The 18384-nt window shown below is 36.6% G+C and overlaps 1 protein-coding gene across 1 annotated transcript in view; it reads left to right on the top strand.

The window, feature by feature from the left end:
- Positions 1-18384, top strand: part of Hmcn1 (hemicentin 1) — a 450607-nt gene that overhangs the window by 313391 nt on the left and 118832 nt on the right. The window contains exons 38-45 of the mRNA XM_013021737.1: positions 277-428; positions 2029-2152; positions 6963-7138; positions 9704-9800; positions 10243-10365; positions 10994-11155; positions 13197-13478; positions 14738-14905. Coding sequence (XP_012877191.1) covers positions 277-428; positions 2029-2152; positions 6963-7138; positions 9704-9800; positions 10243-10365; positions 10994-11155; positions 13197-13478; positions 14738-14905 — 1284 coding nt within the window. The remainder of the gene's footprint in view (positions 1-276; positions 429-2028; positions 2153-6962; positions 7139-9703; positions 9801-10242; positions 10366-10993; positions 11156-13196; positions 13479-14737; positions 14906-18384) is intronic.

The following is an 18384-nucleotide window of genomic DNA, read 5'->3' as shown; positions in this document are numbered from 1 at the left end:
AGGCAGGCAGGCAGGCAGGCAGGCAGGCAGGCAAAAACAAGGAAACTAGTTTTGTACACAAACTTCCTTTCCCTTATATAAAATGGAGAATCTGATTTGTGTACTACAGACCTCACAGGTTGGCTGTGTTTAGATCACAAATGTGAACTTTCCCAAACAAACAAGCAAAAAAAACCCCATCCATTTGCAAAGACACTGTTAATAGTATGTATAGTGGACTTAAAAATAACATACCCTGTTGTGATAACATATTGTACTTTTGTTTTCTTTTTCCAGTGCCCCCCTCGATTTCTGGCAGCAGTAGCATGGTTAGTGTGGTCATCAATAACGTTGTGAGGTTGGAATGTGAAGCCAGGGGCATCCCTGCCCCAAGTCTGACGTGGCTGAAAGATGGGAGCCCTGTCTCTAGCTTCACTGATGGAATTCAGGTATCCTCTTCCATTTATTTGATAAAGTCTCCCATTTAAGTACTCAACATGGAAAGTACCAAGAGTAAATGCTTTTGGATTTGGAGAACAAGGATTAAAACAAGTGTTGCTTTGGGGTAGGGGAAATCATACATATGTACTTACAAATACCATGGTCACACAGTTGGAATTTCTAAATGATTCATGAAAACATGTGCATGTTAAGTTTCATCTGTGGGCTTAATCTACCTGCCTTCTACCTGCCCCCACCATTTCCTGTTTCTACCATAAAAGACAGCTTCTTCCCACTGCAAGGAATGGTTTTTTTCAGGTAGTATTTATATTCCAATATTTATAAATATCATGAAGGTGAGAAATACACAGAGACTATATTCATTAACAAATGCATCAAAGAATAAAATTTTAAAAATATAATGGAAACATTATGAAAAATGAATTATTTGAGTCTTAGGGAAAAATTAAGTACATTATATTGACCTGAGGTTGAAAGGATAGAATTCCTGTTTTGTTCTGCTTAACTTTATTGGCCTGTGTAGGTTGTTTATACCAATCCTCTGTGGAATAAGTTGATACATACCATTTTCCTATTGTTCAAATGATAATTGGCATTTTTAGAAGAAATGTATTTTTAATTAACATATGTATCTTGTTTTGTTAGACTTAATGCAATTGCCCACTTAATATACACTAGGATAATGTAAACATAACTTTAACATACAATAAAAAATATTGTGTGACTTGCTTTATTAGAGCGGTCTGGAACCAGACCCCAAGTATCTGCGAAGTACATCTCTATAATTTGAGGTATCATTTTATTTTGCCTAACAGAGGATGTAGTTCACCTAACATGTATTTCTCTAGGTTTTAAAAAATCTAATCTTTCAGAATTTGGAATCATAGAAGATCCATAGTTATTGTCAATATTTAAAGGAACACTGGAGCCATGATTTCAAAGGAGAATAAATGTGGCTAATTAGTTTGGCTACTATTTTGTTGTTTATTATATCTTATCTATTTGTTCACAGTAAAATTTGGAGAATGACTTTGTTGTTCCCACTTCTCCTTTCTGTCCCAGTGGCTTTTTCTGTGTGTTAAATATATAGAACACTTGACTTTTACTGTATGGGGTATATAGAGACTGGCTTTCAATGGTTATTGCCAAGTTTAGTTCTAGTCTCTCAGATCTTTCCACCAAGAATACAAGAATGATATTGTATGTGATAATGGCCCACTTTAATCATACAAGCAGAGATCTTTCAAGAGGAAAATGCCAGTTTATCACCCCTAAAAAATTACGAGGTACCAGCTGCCAGTGGCTCACACCTGTAACTCAGGAAACTGAGATCTGAAGATGAGCGCTTGGAGCCAGCCTGGGCAGGAAAATCTGTGAGATTCTTATCTTTAACCAAAAAGCCAGAACTGGAGCTGTGAGCCAAGTGGTATGGTGCTTGCCTTGAGCACAAAAGCTCAGGGCTAGCACCCAGGCACTGAGTTCAAGCCCCAGCACACAAAGAATAATAATAATCAAATGGTAAGAGGAAAATTACAGCTACCAGTTGCATGGGCTATGTTGGTTATTTATTTCTCATTTTCTTGATAGGTTCTGTCTGGGGGTCGAATCTTAGCATTGACCAGTGCACAAGTAAGTGATACAGGGAGATATACCTGTGTGGCCGTGAATGCTGCTGGGGAGAAACAAAGGGACATTGACCTCAGAGTCTATGGTGAGACATGTTAGCGATTATTTCTGTTCTGAAATCAATGTGTTTGGTTCTTAAAGCCGCAGAGGAAGTTAAGGGCAGTTGTTGAGAATAAGGAAAAATAAACAATGTCAGATCAGTTCAAATCAGATTGTCTTTCTGCTTTCTGTTCGACTTGGATTGATGTCTCCTTTTAAAGGCTGAGATAATAAAACATCCAGCCTGTCAAGAGTAGGTTTTATAGAGGAAAGACAATAGCTTATCAACTGCAAGACAGGAGTTCACAAAAGCAAACGTCTATGAAAGGAGCTTTCTCCGTCTGTGTACTCTAAGCCATGATTTTATTACTTTTAATTATACTTGCAGTCAGCATATTTTGTGGTCTACATTCAAGACTATTTGAGAAATGAAAGTTAAACCAGGACATAAATGTATATAAATTCAAGAATTTTTTTCGACCTTCAGTACAGTCATATTATCTGCAATGCAGCGTTACAGAAAAAGTCCCCCAGAACAAAGTTGGGGCTTCCTTGAACTCCACTCATTCATCACCTTTGACACACTCTCTTGGTATACTTTGATGTTTAGAATTCTTTCAGACTTCATTTAGTACTTCTTCACATAATTTATGTAATTTGTAAATTTTTTGGTTCATGGACAATGAAATTTCTTCAATGATCCTCCTATACAATATATATTAAATTCATTCTGTTCATTTGTAACTGTCCTCACTTAAGCAAATGTCTTCCTATGAGAAATATGTAATTTTTAACCTCCAGATCATATAGACCATGTTGAATTCTTTTTATAATTTTTTTTGGTCGGTCGTGGGGCTTGAACTCTGGCCTTGGGTGCTGTCCCTCAGCTCTTCAGCTCAAGGCTAGCACTCTACCGCCTCAGCCACAGTGCCACTTCCAGTTTTCTAGTGGTTTATTAGAGATTAGAGTCTCACTCACGGACTTTCCTGCCTGGGTTGGCTTTGAACCGCGATCCTCAGATCTCAGCCTCCTGAGTAGCTAGGATTACAGGCATGAGCCACCAGCACCCGGCTCTTTTTATAATTTTGAAGAACACAACCATAATGATTAAAAACAGCCAAAACATTAACTAATTAAATTTTCAGTAACTAGGTCCTTGGTTATAACTTAGCATGTTAAGATTAAAAAGTCCCAGTTGGCATTGCCACATTTCCAAAGGGGTTGTTCTCTGGGTTCTTGCTTTGATATTCTACTACAATAAATATGGCTCTATACTCCATGCCCAGATTTGCTAATGTATTTCAGATATCAGGTCTATAATATCCAACCCCAGGGATTCTAATTCTGCCACTGAATTGGTTCTCTGTTACCCTTTCTAAAGAATTAGAAGATGGTCATTCACAAGAGAAAACTGTCTAAATACCTGACATACTTCCTCCTTCAGGCATTAGTAGGCAATAGCACTGTTGACTGGATTTTAGTCAACAATGAGTATCTAGCCTTGGTTCATTCCATTGGTGCACTTCATTTGATTAAGAGTGAGTCTAGGGCTGGGAAGATGGCTCAGTGGTAGAGCACTTGCCTTGCATGCCTGAGGCCCTGGGTTCGATTCCTCAGCACCACATAAGCAAAATGAAAAAAGCCGGAAGTGGAGCTGTGGCTCAAGTGGTAGAGCTCTATCCTTGAGCTGAAGAGCTGAGGGACAGCACCCAGGCCCAGAGTTCAGGCCCCACAACCGGACCCCCCTCCAAAAAAAAGAGAGTGAGTCTAGGAGATGGTAGAGAAATAATATCTTCCTGGAATGATAGAATACACATCATTATATCATTTGCTAAGTTATTTCCTTCCTACCTCTTGAGACTAAAGATTAAAAATTTCCGCTGGAGGAAGTGGCGCTGTAGCTCAAGTGGTAGAGCGCTTGCCTTGAGCTGAAGAGCTGAGGGACAGCACCCAGGCCCAGAGTTCAAGCCCCACGACCGACCAAAAAAAAAAAAATTTCCGCTGGTATAAAAATGAAATGACTACTTGCTATATATATGTACTTTGAGAATTTGAATAAGCATTTAACATTTGAAATACATAATCAACAAACTTCCAAAGAAGTTAAAATTAGAAAGATTTTTTTAAATATGAAATTAGTTTTTCAACCTATCCTCCATTAGCCTTCTTTCCATGTGTTATATTCTGGGTTAGTATCTTCAGAAATCTGTGTCTAGTTGGAGTGTGATGAATGCTAATTCACAGAGGTAAGTCCCCTTGAAATTTACATGGTAGAATGAGGGAATGAATGGTAGAAAGAGGTTCATAATAGGTGAAATAGCTTTCCCTATCATCATAAAAGCAGTTCCTTCAAAAAACATTTTCCCTGTTATACATTCAGAGTATATTCTACCATATTCTGATACTCTGACACAAGAAAAATGAGTTAAATGAGTTAACTTATACACGTGTGTGTGTGTGTGTGTGTGTGTGTGTGTGTGTGTGTGTGTGTGTGTGTCCTTTAAATTTCAGCTCAGGGATTTCATAGCCTTCAGCATCTCAGCAAATATAGCTCTATAACAGTTCTGCTTCAAGTAATTAAATTTAACAGGTATAATCTGTACAATGAGAAGTCATTTCAAAGTACATCTTTTCCTAACCTAACCAAACGGTAAAATATCTAAGAAAGTTGAAGCCCTAAAGAGTGGGACCTTGTTCTCATCTTAGACTGAAAAAAAAAAAAATAGATTTTGGTTAACGAATGCTCACCTACATTAGATTTGTTTTACTTTTTACTCCTTAAGTATTCTATGTTTTTTTTTCTCTCAGTTTTAAAATTCTAGTGTCCTTTTGAATTGGGTTCAGCTCATTTAGCAGTAAAGAAAAGTAGCTGAGGAAAAATATTTGGAAATAGCATTCTGCATTCTTGGCTTGTTTCTAATGTTCGCTTCTGCAAACACTCATAAGGAAATATGTTCTTTTATAAATTCTACAAATAGTCTAAAATAAATGTATTTTATACAGTTTTAAATGTTTTATCCATTAAGACCAGATTTAATCCCCAAATTATTTCCAAGGTGTAAAATCAGCTATTCTGTTCTGGGATTCCTATTCTCTAAAAATTGTGAATAGACTTTGTTTTCCTGATACCTTATAAAGAAAACCATTAATTGTGCATATGTTCAACAGACTAGCCACATACCTTCTATCTAGTGTGTCACCTCTCAAAAACAATTACAGAATTTTCTAGTCCTCACAGATTGCTTTAAACTTATTGCAAGCCAAATATCTATGTGTACTGTGAAATTTCCTAAAGGAAGTTCTACTGTTATGTTCCAGCTATTATGGTACAGCTTACTTCGTCTTCTAGAATCCATTCCTTGGGGTTAACCATAAATCCTGTACCCAGCAACAAAACAGGAATGCGCCCTTTGGCTCATAACCCTTCCCTCTGAAGCAGATACAGTAGCAGAAAACCTCATAGTTATACAAACACAATGTTCCCAGTCAAAGTCTATTGCATTCATTGTCATCTTACCACAGTCTGGGGTATTGAGCCTGAAGCTGTGAGTAATAGACTATAATAATATTCCTTACCACAAAAATTTTATGTCTACCAGAGCATTTGGGAAGTCTCTTAGGAATCATTTGAATGCCACTTAGACTTCCTTATGAAAATAAACTAAACAATAGCAGCAACCTTTCCCCCCCAAAAAAAAAGTCTACAAATAAATTTCCTACAATTCTGAGTAATTAAGGGAGTTAGTGAGAAGTGGCCAAAGCGATCCTTTCAGAACTTTCTTTTTTCTTTTACAATGCCCCTTTAGGACAACCCTGACTTCATTGTTCCTTTGTCTTTTCTGAATTATTATGCATACAGATTGGAGTCCTTGCTTTCTCATTTTTGATAGCACTAAACCTTCGCCATCTAAGACAAATGATCGTTTATTCTTGAATTCATCCCAGAGGAAGGAGAGTCTTTAAACTTCTCCAAGAACACATTTCAACATCTGACAAGCCTTGTAGCCAGGGAATGCTAATTTTAATCTCATTAAAATTTCAACTCATTTCCTCCTGTTATTGAATTGGGAGTATGCTAGACAGCTGGTCCCTGATGCAGCTTGCTCTTTTCTGTGTCACTGATCTCACAGTCCCCATTCCCTAGAAAGTTGACAACGCACCATAAAAACAAAACAAAACATTAAACTGCAAGTCAGAGGCTCCAGGCTTTCCCATCAATCAGTTGTGTTATTTACTTAAGCTGTTACCTTTCACCTACTTTGTGTTTTGCACACTGAGAGATGGGACCAGATGATCTTCATATATTCTTCCAAACCTATTTGTGTTCATTTTGCTTCTATCGTTATGAACTTTATTCCCCTTGCAAAAAAACCACAAAGAAATGTTAAAAGCATATTTTCTCTTATTAATTCATGGTCATTTCTAAAATATTTCATATGTGATTTATTACTTTGAAAACCTTAAGCAGTAGCTACTAATTCTGCAAGTTTCTGGAATGCACACTTGGTGAGAACTTCCAGTTCTAAAAGTTCTTTAAATAAAAAGTTAGTGAGAATGATTTGTGTTCCACAAGAATCTGTTGGTCAGTGATTTACTTATCTTGATTCTGAACCCAATGAAGCAAAGAGGGTATGCTAGAACTACCATGATCCTCTATGTTAAGATAACTAGTAAAGTTATGAGGGTGTGTGTGTGTGTGTATATATATGTGTGTGTGTGTGTGTGTGTGTGTGTGTACACCTCATAACTTTACATATAGATATATGTCTATATCTATATCTATATCTTGATGATTAGTGAAGATAAATAGTGTGCTGGCCTATTTTATTCTGAGGGAAAACTCATTTTTCATTTAGTTCCACCAAATATTATGGGAGAAGAACAGAACATCTCTGTCCTCATTAGTCAAGCTGTGGAGTTGCTATGTCAAAGTGATGCTATTCCCTTACCTACTCTGACCTGGCTAAAGGATGGTCGCCCCTTACTGAAGAAACCAGGCCTTAGTATCTCTGAAAATGGAAGTGTGTTAAAGGTAAGGCTACAGATTCATTTCTTTGGATATTATTACTAATCATATGATTTTGGTGTTATTCCTATTTAAAACTTCCCTGTCTTTTACAGTGTCTCTAGTTTCACCTAATAAAATTCTAGGAACCCTTTTCTTAATGAGGCTGGTAATATTTTTCAGTTTTATGCTTAGTGAAATTTAAATATTTATTCATCTATTTATACTTGTAAAGAGAAGTCATCTCAAGAAATGTAGAAATATTTCAAGCAGTACTTCATCTTCACTCATTGAACCATCCAGTAAATATATATTCAATGATTTAGATAAGGATGCAAAGTTGTGACATGTCTCACATAATGGATGCCTTGAGACGATATCAATTTATGAAAACTTAGTTAACAGCTGTAAGTTCTATAAGTTTGGGTTAATTGCCAAGTAGATGGAACAGACAGGCAATTTTATGAAGACAAGCAAAAGTGAGATGCAGATGACCTGGAAGTGTTGAAGTCTGTTTAGCATTCTAAGCATAGACAGGACCGAAGACCTGATTAAGCAAGTAAGTTAGTTTGGCTGAAACAGAGAGAACTTCACAGAGTGGATATTTGAAATAATATTGACAATCCATATCTGCTTGAAATAGAGCTGACATTAAAAGCCATCCTAAAGAATTAGGGTTTGGGAGGGCAAAGGTCTGAAGGTACTTAAATCCTCCTGAATGTTTATAACATCCTCATGATAACCCTGCTGAGTAATTAAATGTATATATGACTTGGAGTTAAACACAAGGGTTTTAGCTTCAGAATTCATACTGCTAACTACACATATTCTCTGACTGAGGAAGCTTATGACAAGTCTGAGTGGCAATAGGCTGAATGACTTAACTGTGGTGAGTGGACAGAGCATGAAGTTTTTTTTTGGGGGAAATTGTTGTTTTTTTCAGTTTTGCCCCATGGTTGGACTTGATTGGGGGGGGGGGAAGGGGGGGATTGGGGGAAAAACAAAAAAAGGAAATCACCACCCTGTGCTTAGGTGTAGAGCCCATTGCTTAAGATTGGGCTCTTAATCTCTCTCTCCTAAGATTCTAAATCTTAGAATGACTAAGGGAGACAATTGTTTAAGCACAGAACCTGTGAGTATGGGAAGTTTGTGTCTTTTTGTTGGTGAAAATCCATTGTTCTCCAGGGAGCTACTTCAAGCACCTAGGCAGGCAGGTCCCGGAGAGAAGAAGAGAGAAGATCTTTTCAGTGAAAACTTCGGTACTACATACTACTAATTGGCTAATTTAAACTATTTGCTATACACTCCCAATATTAGTCATACACTTCTGTAACCAGATCAGATAGGAGACTCTTGCCATTTTTGTTTTGCTTTGCTTTCCACACCAACATTTAACTCTTTTTTTTGAGGTGTGCAGGCTGTGCTGACTGGTTTTCAGGTCCCGTAGCCCCAAATTTGATTGAGTCTGCTACTAATTATGTGAATTTGGGGACATTTAGATCTTTTAATTGATGCTGTTTTCCTATCTTTAACATGATAAGGTAGGATATTATTAAGTTTCTTTCCACATCTCATATTCATTAGTTTTCTATTTAACTCAGTTGTTCACAGTTTGTTCACACCAATTCATTAGTTTATTGGATACCTGCTGTGCTACTTTTAGTGATCACTTATGCTATGTTTCTCGTTTTTCACCATTACTGGGGTTTGAGCTCAAAGCCTCCCTCTTGTTAAGAAGACATTCCACCGCTTGAGCCAGCCTTCCATCACTCTTCTTCTTTTGAATGTTTTAGGAATTATTGATTACAAACTTACTGTGGAGATTAAACCACATGATGTTGTGGTATCTGCTGTTTTACCTTGTATTGTTACTTATACCTTGCTTATTACTTACCTCTTATGTTCACAAACTTTACATTCTCACCTAAATTGTACACTCAAATCCAAAACTGTATACTTCATAGTATGTCTTGCTTTCTTCTGCCTTTAGTACTTAGGACAAGGCTCATAGGTCCATTATAACTATTACATAATTAAACAATACTAAAAAAGCATGTTAAGGCACTCTGAACAATGTATATATATATATACATATATATATATATGTATATATATTCTTTTTACTAACACTTATTTACCGATCAGAGTACCAAACTGGATACTAAGAGATCAAAGCTAATTGAACTCTCGCTTGAAGAAGCTTATGAGCCTGGCATGCATGTAATAAATCAATAATTCATATATTATTTTACCAAACATTTCCTAGATATATAGTAATGGAGTTTGTAAAGTCCTTAAGAATTCACTGATAATTTTGATTTTTTTTTTATTTTTCCTAAATTTTGTTAAAGGCCTTTCTAGGCTTTCAACCACTGATAAAAGTTAGGGTAAAATAAGTTATGACTTAGATGAAAATTTCTGAATCTTGATGTGTTGAATCTGAGTGATGAAATTCATTTTATGAGTCTCTCTACATTTTATAGACTCAAAAGTCTCAGAATAAAAATTAAAAATTACAGAGATCATTAACAGAACCTTCTTATTGTGAAGTAGCAATTGTGGTTCCAGAACATGATTTAGTTTTCTTCTCAGATTGAAGATGCTCATGTTCAAGACACTGGTCGTTATACTTGTGAAGCAACAAATGTTGCTGGAAAAACAGAGAAAAACTATAATGTCAACATTTGGGGTAAGTAAAATTGACCTTTGCAATACACAAAGTAGACAGTATTTGGTTGAATCTTTGATTCATTATGTCAATTCCTAAAATGACACTTAACTATCTAGATGAAAGTTGAGTATTATGCACACATAGATAACCATCAGTGCATTTAGATGACACAGAATTATCTTAATTGCCAACCCAAAGAGACAACCCAAGAGCAATAATAGATCGACTTCCTGGGCCTGGAGATAATTAGTCATTGTGTAGAATTAGCTTTTGTGTAGAAAGGACCTTGTCACCTATCCATCTTCTATAAATAGGACCTTATACTTATTATACCTTCTATATAAAACAATTTTCTTGTGTATTTTAAATAGAAATCCTTTGTCCTTGCATTTAAAGTATTACACAAAACTATAAGACTTGAAGCAGTGTGAAAACTGTATTTTTCTTCATTTCCTTTCAGTCCCACCAAATATTTATGACTCTGATAAACTTGCTCAACTTACAGTCATTGAAGGGAATCTTATCAGTCTTTTGTGTGAATCGAGTGGTATTCCACCTCCAAATCTCATCTGGAAAAAGAAAGGTTAGTTCTCATCCCTGGAATGTTTAAAAATTAAATATAAACATAAAATTAATATTAGTTTTGTCTGGCAAACATATCAGTTTATTTTTTTTTAATTTTCCTGGGGTTGCATGCTAAGGCTAGAGAGCAAAAGCTCCTTACATTAAATTGTAACATATGATTTTTGTATAATTGAAATGTTTACCATTTAACAAAGCAGTTTATGAATATCTTGATCCACGTCACCCCTTTCAATGTTCTCACCCATTTAGAGCAGCTGTAATTTTCAGGAATCCATCCACCATTTGTAAATGGTTTTTCAATATAGGTTTTCTAAATTATCTTCTAAAGTAAAGATTTGTTATGTTGTGACAGTCTTATAACATGTGCTAAGATAAAATTGTGTAGCTGAGTAGATTTCAATTCATGCATCCATCTTGTGTGCCAGTAAATAATCTAGATCTTCAGTTCATTTAAATTTTTAAGCCTCCATCATTTTGTGCACTGTGGCAGGAATATTCTCAAAGCGTGTCTGTCTTTACAGTTCTAGAGCCAGGAAGCAAATAAATAAGTCCACACACTTCTCTGAGCATGTGAACAAAGAACTATGTATCGCAGTCTGTCATCGTATTATTTTATTTCTCTGCAGGTTCTACAGTGCTGGCTGACTCTGGAGGGCGAGTTCGGATTTTATCAGGAGGCAGGCAGTTACAAATCTCAGTGGCTGAAAAGTCTGATGTAGGGCTTTACACGTGTGTGGCCTCAAATGCTGCCGGAACTGCAAAGAAAGACTATAATCTGCAAGTTCACAGTAAGTTCTTGCCTAGTCAAGCTCTGGACACAAGCCTCTTTTTTAATTTTGAAAAAATTTTAAAATTATCTGTAAGCAATTGTACAAAGGAGGTACCATATAACAAAGTGGTTTATTAATATAATACATCTTGATCAGTGTACACCCTTGAGCACTCTCACACACCCCCACTTTGACCCACCCCTTCCCAGTTACAAATGAATGAACTGACTCTATGGAGAGCTCAACTAGTATAATATTTTAGAAAGACTATGTCAAAGCCCAACAAAATCAACACCAGGAAATAGGTACATGAAAGAGAAATGTACATCCAAATGGTATATCCCAATAGGGGTGGGACCAAAGGGAAAGGGATAGACCAATGAAGTGGGGTGGAGGAGAGAACACAAGCTCCTTTTGAAGCTTTCCATCCTTCCCTTTTACTTTTTCTTTGTATTTTAAGATTACTTTATCCAGGAGACTGTGTAATTTCACTACACAACAGGCTGAGATCTGAAGATCACAGTTCAAAGCTAGTCTGGGCAGAAAATCTCTGAGACTCTTATGTCCAGTTAACTACCATAAAGGCAGAGATGAATTGTAGCTCAAGTGATAGAGTGTTAGCCTTGAGGGAAAAAAGGTAAAGGACAGCACCCAGACCCTGAGGCTAAGCCCCAATATTGGCATACAGATACACACACAAAGATTAATTCTAAGTACTATAACTTATCTGATGTCTGTCAACTGACCCACATCTTTAAATGTGCTGACCACACCAGAGAGCAACAGCTTAGTTCTAGCTACTCTTCATTCAGCAGTATGGCTGCTCCTTCTGCGTCATCTCAAAGGGGACAGATACACCAGGGTGACAGCAGATTAGTGGATGCATGGAGGGAGAAGAAAGACATTATACTATAGGATATATTCCCAATGTATAGCAATATTTTAAAGAAATAGTTGACTTGTATAAGATTTTTCTTAAAACATTGGCATTATCTTGTCTTTACCTGAGCTGTTAGAGCTGAAGAGCCACATCTCTTCCCTCTGTACGGCACATGTGTGTGGGATAGGACCACTTTTCTTTCCACCCACTTATATTTGAGAGTTGGCCTAATCTTTGTTTGTAAAAGTGTCATCTATCAGTTGCATTAAGCTAGGAAGAAACAGAAGGATAGATACTAGGAGAGGTTTCCTTGTGTGAGTAGTGGGAAGTCTGAGGTTGGCAGGTTGTCCTAGGAGAGAGTCCGCAGCTTATTTACATCCAGACAGGAGTTTCTGAGTTTTCCTGATCCTTCCCCAGTGGTCTGTGAGGCTGTGATTATCAAGTCCGCATGGAGGGCAAGAAGAGATGGTACCTTTTCCTTACCAAGAGAGCAAAACCTTTCCCTCAGGTCTCAGCAGCCTCTGTTTCGATATTATACGTCCAAAATTATTTTAAAAATATTCTTCTTGTTACTATAAAGGCAATGTTTGAAGAAGTTACAGTTTCATAACTCAAGTAATGGGTACATTTCTTTTTAGACAGTGTCACCCCTTCCCTTCACTTTCTATCAGATTTTCCCTCCTGTCCCCACTCCCCAGTTATATAGTTCATTTTCAACCTAGTATCTAGTGAGTATGACCACTGTGTTTGTTCCAAATTCATTCCTGTATCTGCTCAATCCCAAAGACTGAGAAACTGTCTCAGCTTTTCCAACCGCTAAAGTACATGGTGGAAGAATGGAGTTGATAAGCAGTGAGCCTATCATGTGAGGTGATCTGTTCTATATCAAAATGAATACTAAGAAGACCAGTAGAAAGCTTAATTTACAATTAATAAGTATAAATATTTAATTTTGCAAAAGTTAGAACACACAGCATTCTTTTCTTCCTATGCCAAAAGCTTTATTTTAGGTATAATAAACCCACTAAGAAACATTGATGACTTCTGCCTTTCAAATGCCACCTCTGAATCTTTTCAAAAGCTATGTTGACATAAAAATAAACTTTAATGAAAAATTCCTATGAGAGATCTGAAACAAACATTTCTTATCTTATTTTTTGTTCTTTCTCTTGCATCCAGTTCGACCATCTATAACGAACAGTGGCAGCCAACCTACTGAAGTTATTGTCACCCGAGGGAAGAGTATTTCCTTACAGTGTGAGGTGCAAGGTATTCCCCAGCCAACAGTGACCTGGATGAAAGATGGCCGCCCCCTGACCAAGGGAAGGGGAGTGGAAATAGTGGATAGAGGTCGCAGCCTTCAGCTGAAGAACACTCATGTATCTGACACGGGTCGTTATGTGTGTATAGCTGTGAATGTAGCAGGAATGGCTGATAGAAAATATGACTTAAGTGTACATGGTAAGTATTAAGTGGCTCAATAAGTCTACTCACTGGCTAGATATCATCCAGCTTCCTGGAAGGGAAATATATACCTATGATGTTAGTTATATTTATAGTCCATCCTTGTCTATGTATATATTACTTTGTCAGGTGAGTTTTATCATTTTTCCTTCTGTGCTTGACCTCATATTAACTGACCTTGCTGAGATAAGCACATGTTAGGTGTCCTTTTAAGAAATCACCCAGTAAAGTGTAATGTTATCTTCTTCAAGTGTTTTTAGTTCAATACTTTCTCAAGCAAAGTCCCTGGAGTATATTTTTCAAATTAGTTGTCCTAACTAAGCTAGTGTAAACACAGGTTCCACAGAGCTAAAGACTGAACATCAATTGGGAATGAGCTGTAAAGATGTAACCTTCCAACTGCTAAGTAATGTTCCATGAATTAGAAATTTTCTGGAGCAAGTATCTGGATGTATCCACTTTGGGGGAGGGAGGAGGGTCCAGTCGTGGCGCCTGAACTCGGGAGCTGGGCTCTGTCCCTTAGCTCTTCAGCTCAAGGCTAGAGCCCTACCACTTGAGCCACAGCGCCACTTCCAGCTTTTTTTTTCTGCTTATGTGGTGCTGAGGAATCGAACCCAGGGCCTCATGCATGCAAGGCAAGCGCTCTACCACTGAGCCACCTTCCCAGCCCTGTATCCACTTTTAAGTAGACCTTTTAAATATCTAGAAGCAGTAGTGAATTTAATAGAAACCTCTCATATACTTGAATTCAGTTGAGACATGCACAAAGAGAAAAAACAATCATTTAAATTATCTCTTTGTGAAATTGTATTTAACTTGTGGGAAGGATTACTTGTTTATTAGAAAATCCTGCCTATTATACAATCATAAACCCATATTATAAATTTATCAGGACAGAGCATGAATCATAGGAAATAGCTAACCTTGAGGGAGAAGGTTGGAAGGAGTGACACTGATGGAGATGCATTGTACTCCTAAATTGATAATGCTGAATCAAAACTCTTGTACAACTACCTAATGGTGTTGTTTTAAAATTTTAAAGAAATTCACTAATCATGTCAGAGTTATATCATGGAAAGAATTTATTGATTAGAGTGAAGAATAACCTAAGAAGTAAATAGATAGTAGCATAGTTTTGCTTATCATTGGCCAGAAACTGGAAGTCATCTTATTAGTAATAAAATGTTTAGAATTTAGGTATTTGATATATATTAACTGCATTTTTTATTTCCTGTTTGTCTTGTTTTGTATTATAGCCCCTCCAACCATCATAGGAGACCATGGGGTGCCTGAAAATATTAGTGTGGTGGAAAAGAACTCAGTATCTTTGACTTGTGAAGCTTCAGGAATCCCTCTGCCTTCTATAACCTGGCTTAAAGATGGGTGGCCTGTTAGCCTTGGCAGTTCTGTGAGGATTCTCTCAGGTACAAGGAATTCTAGCACCTTGACAATCTGGTTGGCTTCAGTTAGCCACAGTTTCTCTTAACTTTTTAATTTTAGTGTTTCTATTTTATTTTTTGACCTACCTGCTTATGATCACACCCATGAGTTTTATTAAGAAATACTTAAAAGGACCTGGGAATCTTTATGGAAGTCAGGAAAATCTCTATAGACTTTTTTGTTTTAGTTGGTCATGGGGCCTGAACTCTGGGTCTGGACACTGTCCCTCAGTTCTTCAGCTCAAGGCTAGCGCTCTACTTCTTGAGCCACTGTGCCACTTCTGGCTTTTTCTGTTTATGTGGTGCTGAGGAATCGAACCCAGGGCCTCATCATGCAAGGCAAACACTCTACCACTGAGCCACCTTCCCAGGATGGCCAATAGACACATGAAGAAATGCTCAACCTCTCTAGCCATAAAAGAAATGCAAAACAACATTGAGATACCACCTCACCCCAGTTAGAATGGCTAGAATCAAGAACTCTAATAACAACAGATGCTGGAGGGGATGTAGACAGAAGGGAACCTTACTGCATTGTTGGTGGGAGTGTAAACTTGTTCAACCACTTTGGAAAGCAGTATGGAAGTTCCTCAAAAGACTCCACATAGAGTTCCCCTATGACTTAGCCATCCGACGTTTTGGCATTTACTATCAGCCATCAGCATGACTATGTTTATTGCAGCCTTATTTACCATAGCTAAGATATGGAAACTCTCTATAGACTTTTAAGCACCTACAAAAATCTTGGCATTTACTTACTATTTAATTCATGGTAATGTCAAAGTATTTGTGCTATAGTAATCTGAAACATTAAAAGAAGTGTTGAAATTTAATAGCAAGTCTACAGAATGTCATATTTTATAACATTTCCCTAAAATCAAGTGTTACAGCTAATGCTTGGTTGCTTGGAATGATGTTTTAAGTTCCAGAATGTGGCATTTCCTGTGAACTATGATTTTGTTGTTACCCAGCTTACTATTCTTCTAATTTTGTAGGGAAATCTGAGAATACACACACACACACACACACACACACACACATATGTATATGCTTAGAAAAAGGTTTCATCAGGCACACCACCAGAATCTAGACTTGTTCATTTCTGTAATGATTTAGATACAAACTAAGATATACATTAGGAGCCTTTTAAAGTATGATTAATAAAATGCTTAGAATAATCACTAATACATTGAATGAAGGCATCTAAATTCAAATGTGCCTCATCTGGGAGGTTTTGAGTTAAACCTAGCAAGGTAATGGTTAAAGTCCTGCACTGATTACATTTAAAATCTATAGTGAAAATTATGGTGAGTTACAGCTTTCAAATTCTGAATCTAAGTAGATATCTGAATCACATTAGGACACAACGACAGTGCAATATGGTTATCAAGAAGATAAATGAAAATGTGGCCACACTCGTAAGATATATTTTCTAAATGAGAAAAATAAGAGAGCACCTTTAACAAGGGCATTGCAGACCTTATTAGGAAGATTAAAGAATTCTCTGGCAATATTTGCAAAGGAGAATAAGCATGATGGTAACTCATTGCAAAATAATTAATGTCCGATTATATTTGACCTGTAAAAATAAAGCTTATTTGTGTATTTGGTATATGATGAAAATTAAACTTAGATATTTGAACAGCCACACTATAAAAGGGATTATGTAGTTCTTTCTGGTTCCAAAGGTAAAAGTCACATCAACATATGGGAGGTCCTGGGGAGAAATTTGGGTCTGACTGTAAACAATTTAGAAAAATAGTTTATTTTAAATCAAAATAAGCTTCTCTAAGTGGTAATAAACTCCCTTATTTAACTCTGTTCAAACAGAGTTTAAATTCTAACCAGTGAAGGGTTTTTTCAGAAAAGATCATAGTTTAGGTCTAAATAACCTGAAGTTTCTCTTTTTCTTCCTGATCTGTGTTTCCTGTGTTAACTTCATTCAGAGTATATATTTGCATTAAGCACACATTAACTATAATGCCTAGTATATATGATCTCTAGCCAGTTACTTAAATTTGTTTAAATTAGTTTCATCACTTATGAAATGGAGACAGTAATCATATTTGCCTCTTGAATTTTTGTAAACATAATAAAGAATTGTTGTATATAAAGCAGTTAACACAGTGCTGTCAATGGTAAGCATCCATTGCCTATTAGCTATCGTTGTCAAAGACGTCCCAATAACAAATTTGTAGTCTCCCTGTCCTGGGAAATTTCTCTATGCCTTTTCTATGATGCTTGCATTTTCATAGTATCTTCATTCTTTGTTGTCCTAAAGAAATGCAGAATAATAGAAAAGATTTAATTATAATTTGGTTGCAAGAAATCTGAGCATATTATTTTCTTGCCTTAGAATATAAAATTTCAATTGCTGAGAAAATGTGAACATATTAAATACCATAACAATATCAGAAGTCTTGAAAATGAGAGTGGTAAGACAAAGTAATGTCCATTGGCCCGTTAGACATTTATAGGAGTAGTGTTTTGGTTCCAGTTACTTTTGTTTTGCTTAAAAAACAGCCTGAGCAAACATTTTAGAAGTGTTTTACCTTGTGATCCTGCCAATCAGCTTTACTAGCTATGCCTTCTGCAAGAGATGAATGAATGTCAGGTGAATGGCATATGAATGGATGGATCCTGATCTCTTGCACACTTCTGGCTCATTAAGATTAGTCCTCCTGAGACTACAAGTACTGCTTTTCTGTAAGCAGTGCTGTAGTGAAAGCCTTTCATTGTTATAAAGTTATCTGCCAAGAACAGATAATTGATATAAAAGTTTAATAGGCACAAGAAACATCTTCATGTAGGTATAAATTTCTGTTTTACTCTGCATTGAGAGGATCAGTAAATAAAGATCATGAGATTTTGAGTTTTGTAGACCCAGCATTGACTCATAAAAATAGTATTGCTTTGATATTTCTCAACTGGCATTTTAGTCTCACTAATCTGAAGTAGCAGTGAATGGGTAACATAAGAGTTTTCATTTTTACTGTTCAATTTCTTTATTTGCCTACCTAAATTCACCTAAGGGAGAAAAGACTGACTTTTGGTTATGAGCTTTGTTTGACCAAACAAGGTTCAAAACAGTTCATCTTTCAGTTGCATCTTAGAAAAGCTCCTAATGAGCCTGCTGTGTCTATGTATATAAACTGAAAGCAGATGAAAATTCTTCAACCAGATCTAGGTGAATTTTGAGATGAAAATTTCATGTTTAGCCATTATCATTTTTTAGTTCAAATTTGGGGTTCTAACCAAAACATAAAAAGAAAACAGAAAATTATTACAAAATCTAACACATGGCTAACATATTTTAAATGGTTTTCTTAAATGGTTTGTAGGACTCTACTCTCGGGGTGTCTCTCCTCTGCAAACTTTGTTCCTTCTTATATGTAGACTTTGTCTTTTTTTTGGGGGGGGGGTCCGGTCAAGGGGCCTGAACTCTGGGCCTGGGCGCTGTCCCT

This window comes from Dipodomys ordii, unplaced genomic scaffold, assembly GCF_000151885.1.
Source record: "Dipodomys ordii isolate 6190 unplaced genomic scaffold, Dord_2.0 Scaffold57, whole genome shotgun sequence".
NCBI classification, from domain to species: Eukaryota; Metazoa; Chordata; class Mammalia; order Rodentia; family Heteromyidae; genus Dipodomys; species Dipodomys ordii.
The sequence above is the reverse complement of the archived record's forward strand: the minus strand, read 5'-3'. Positions and strand labels throughout refer to the sequence as shown.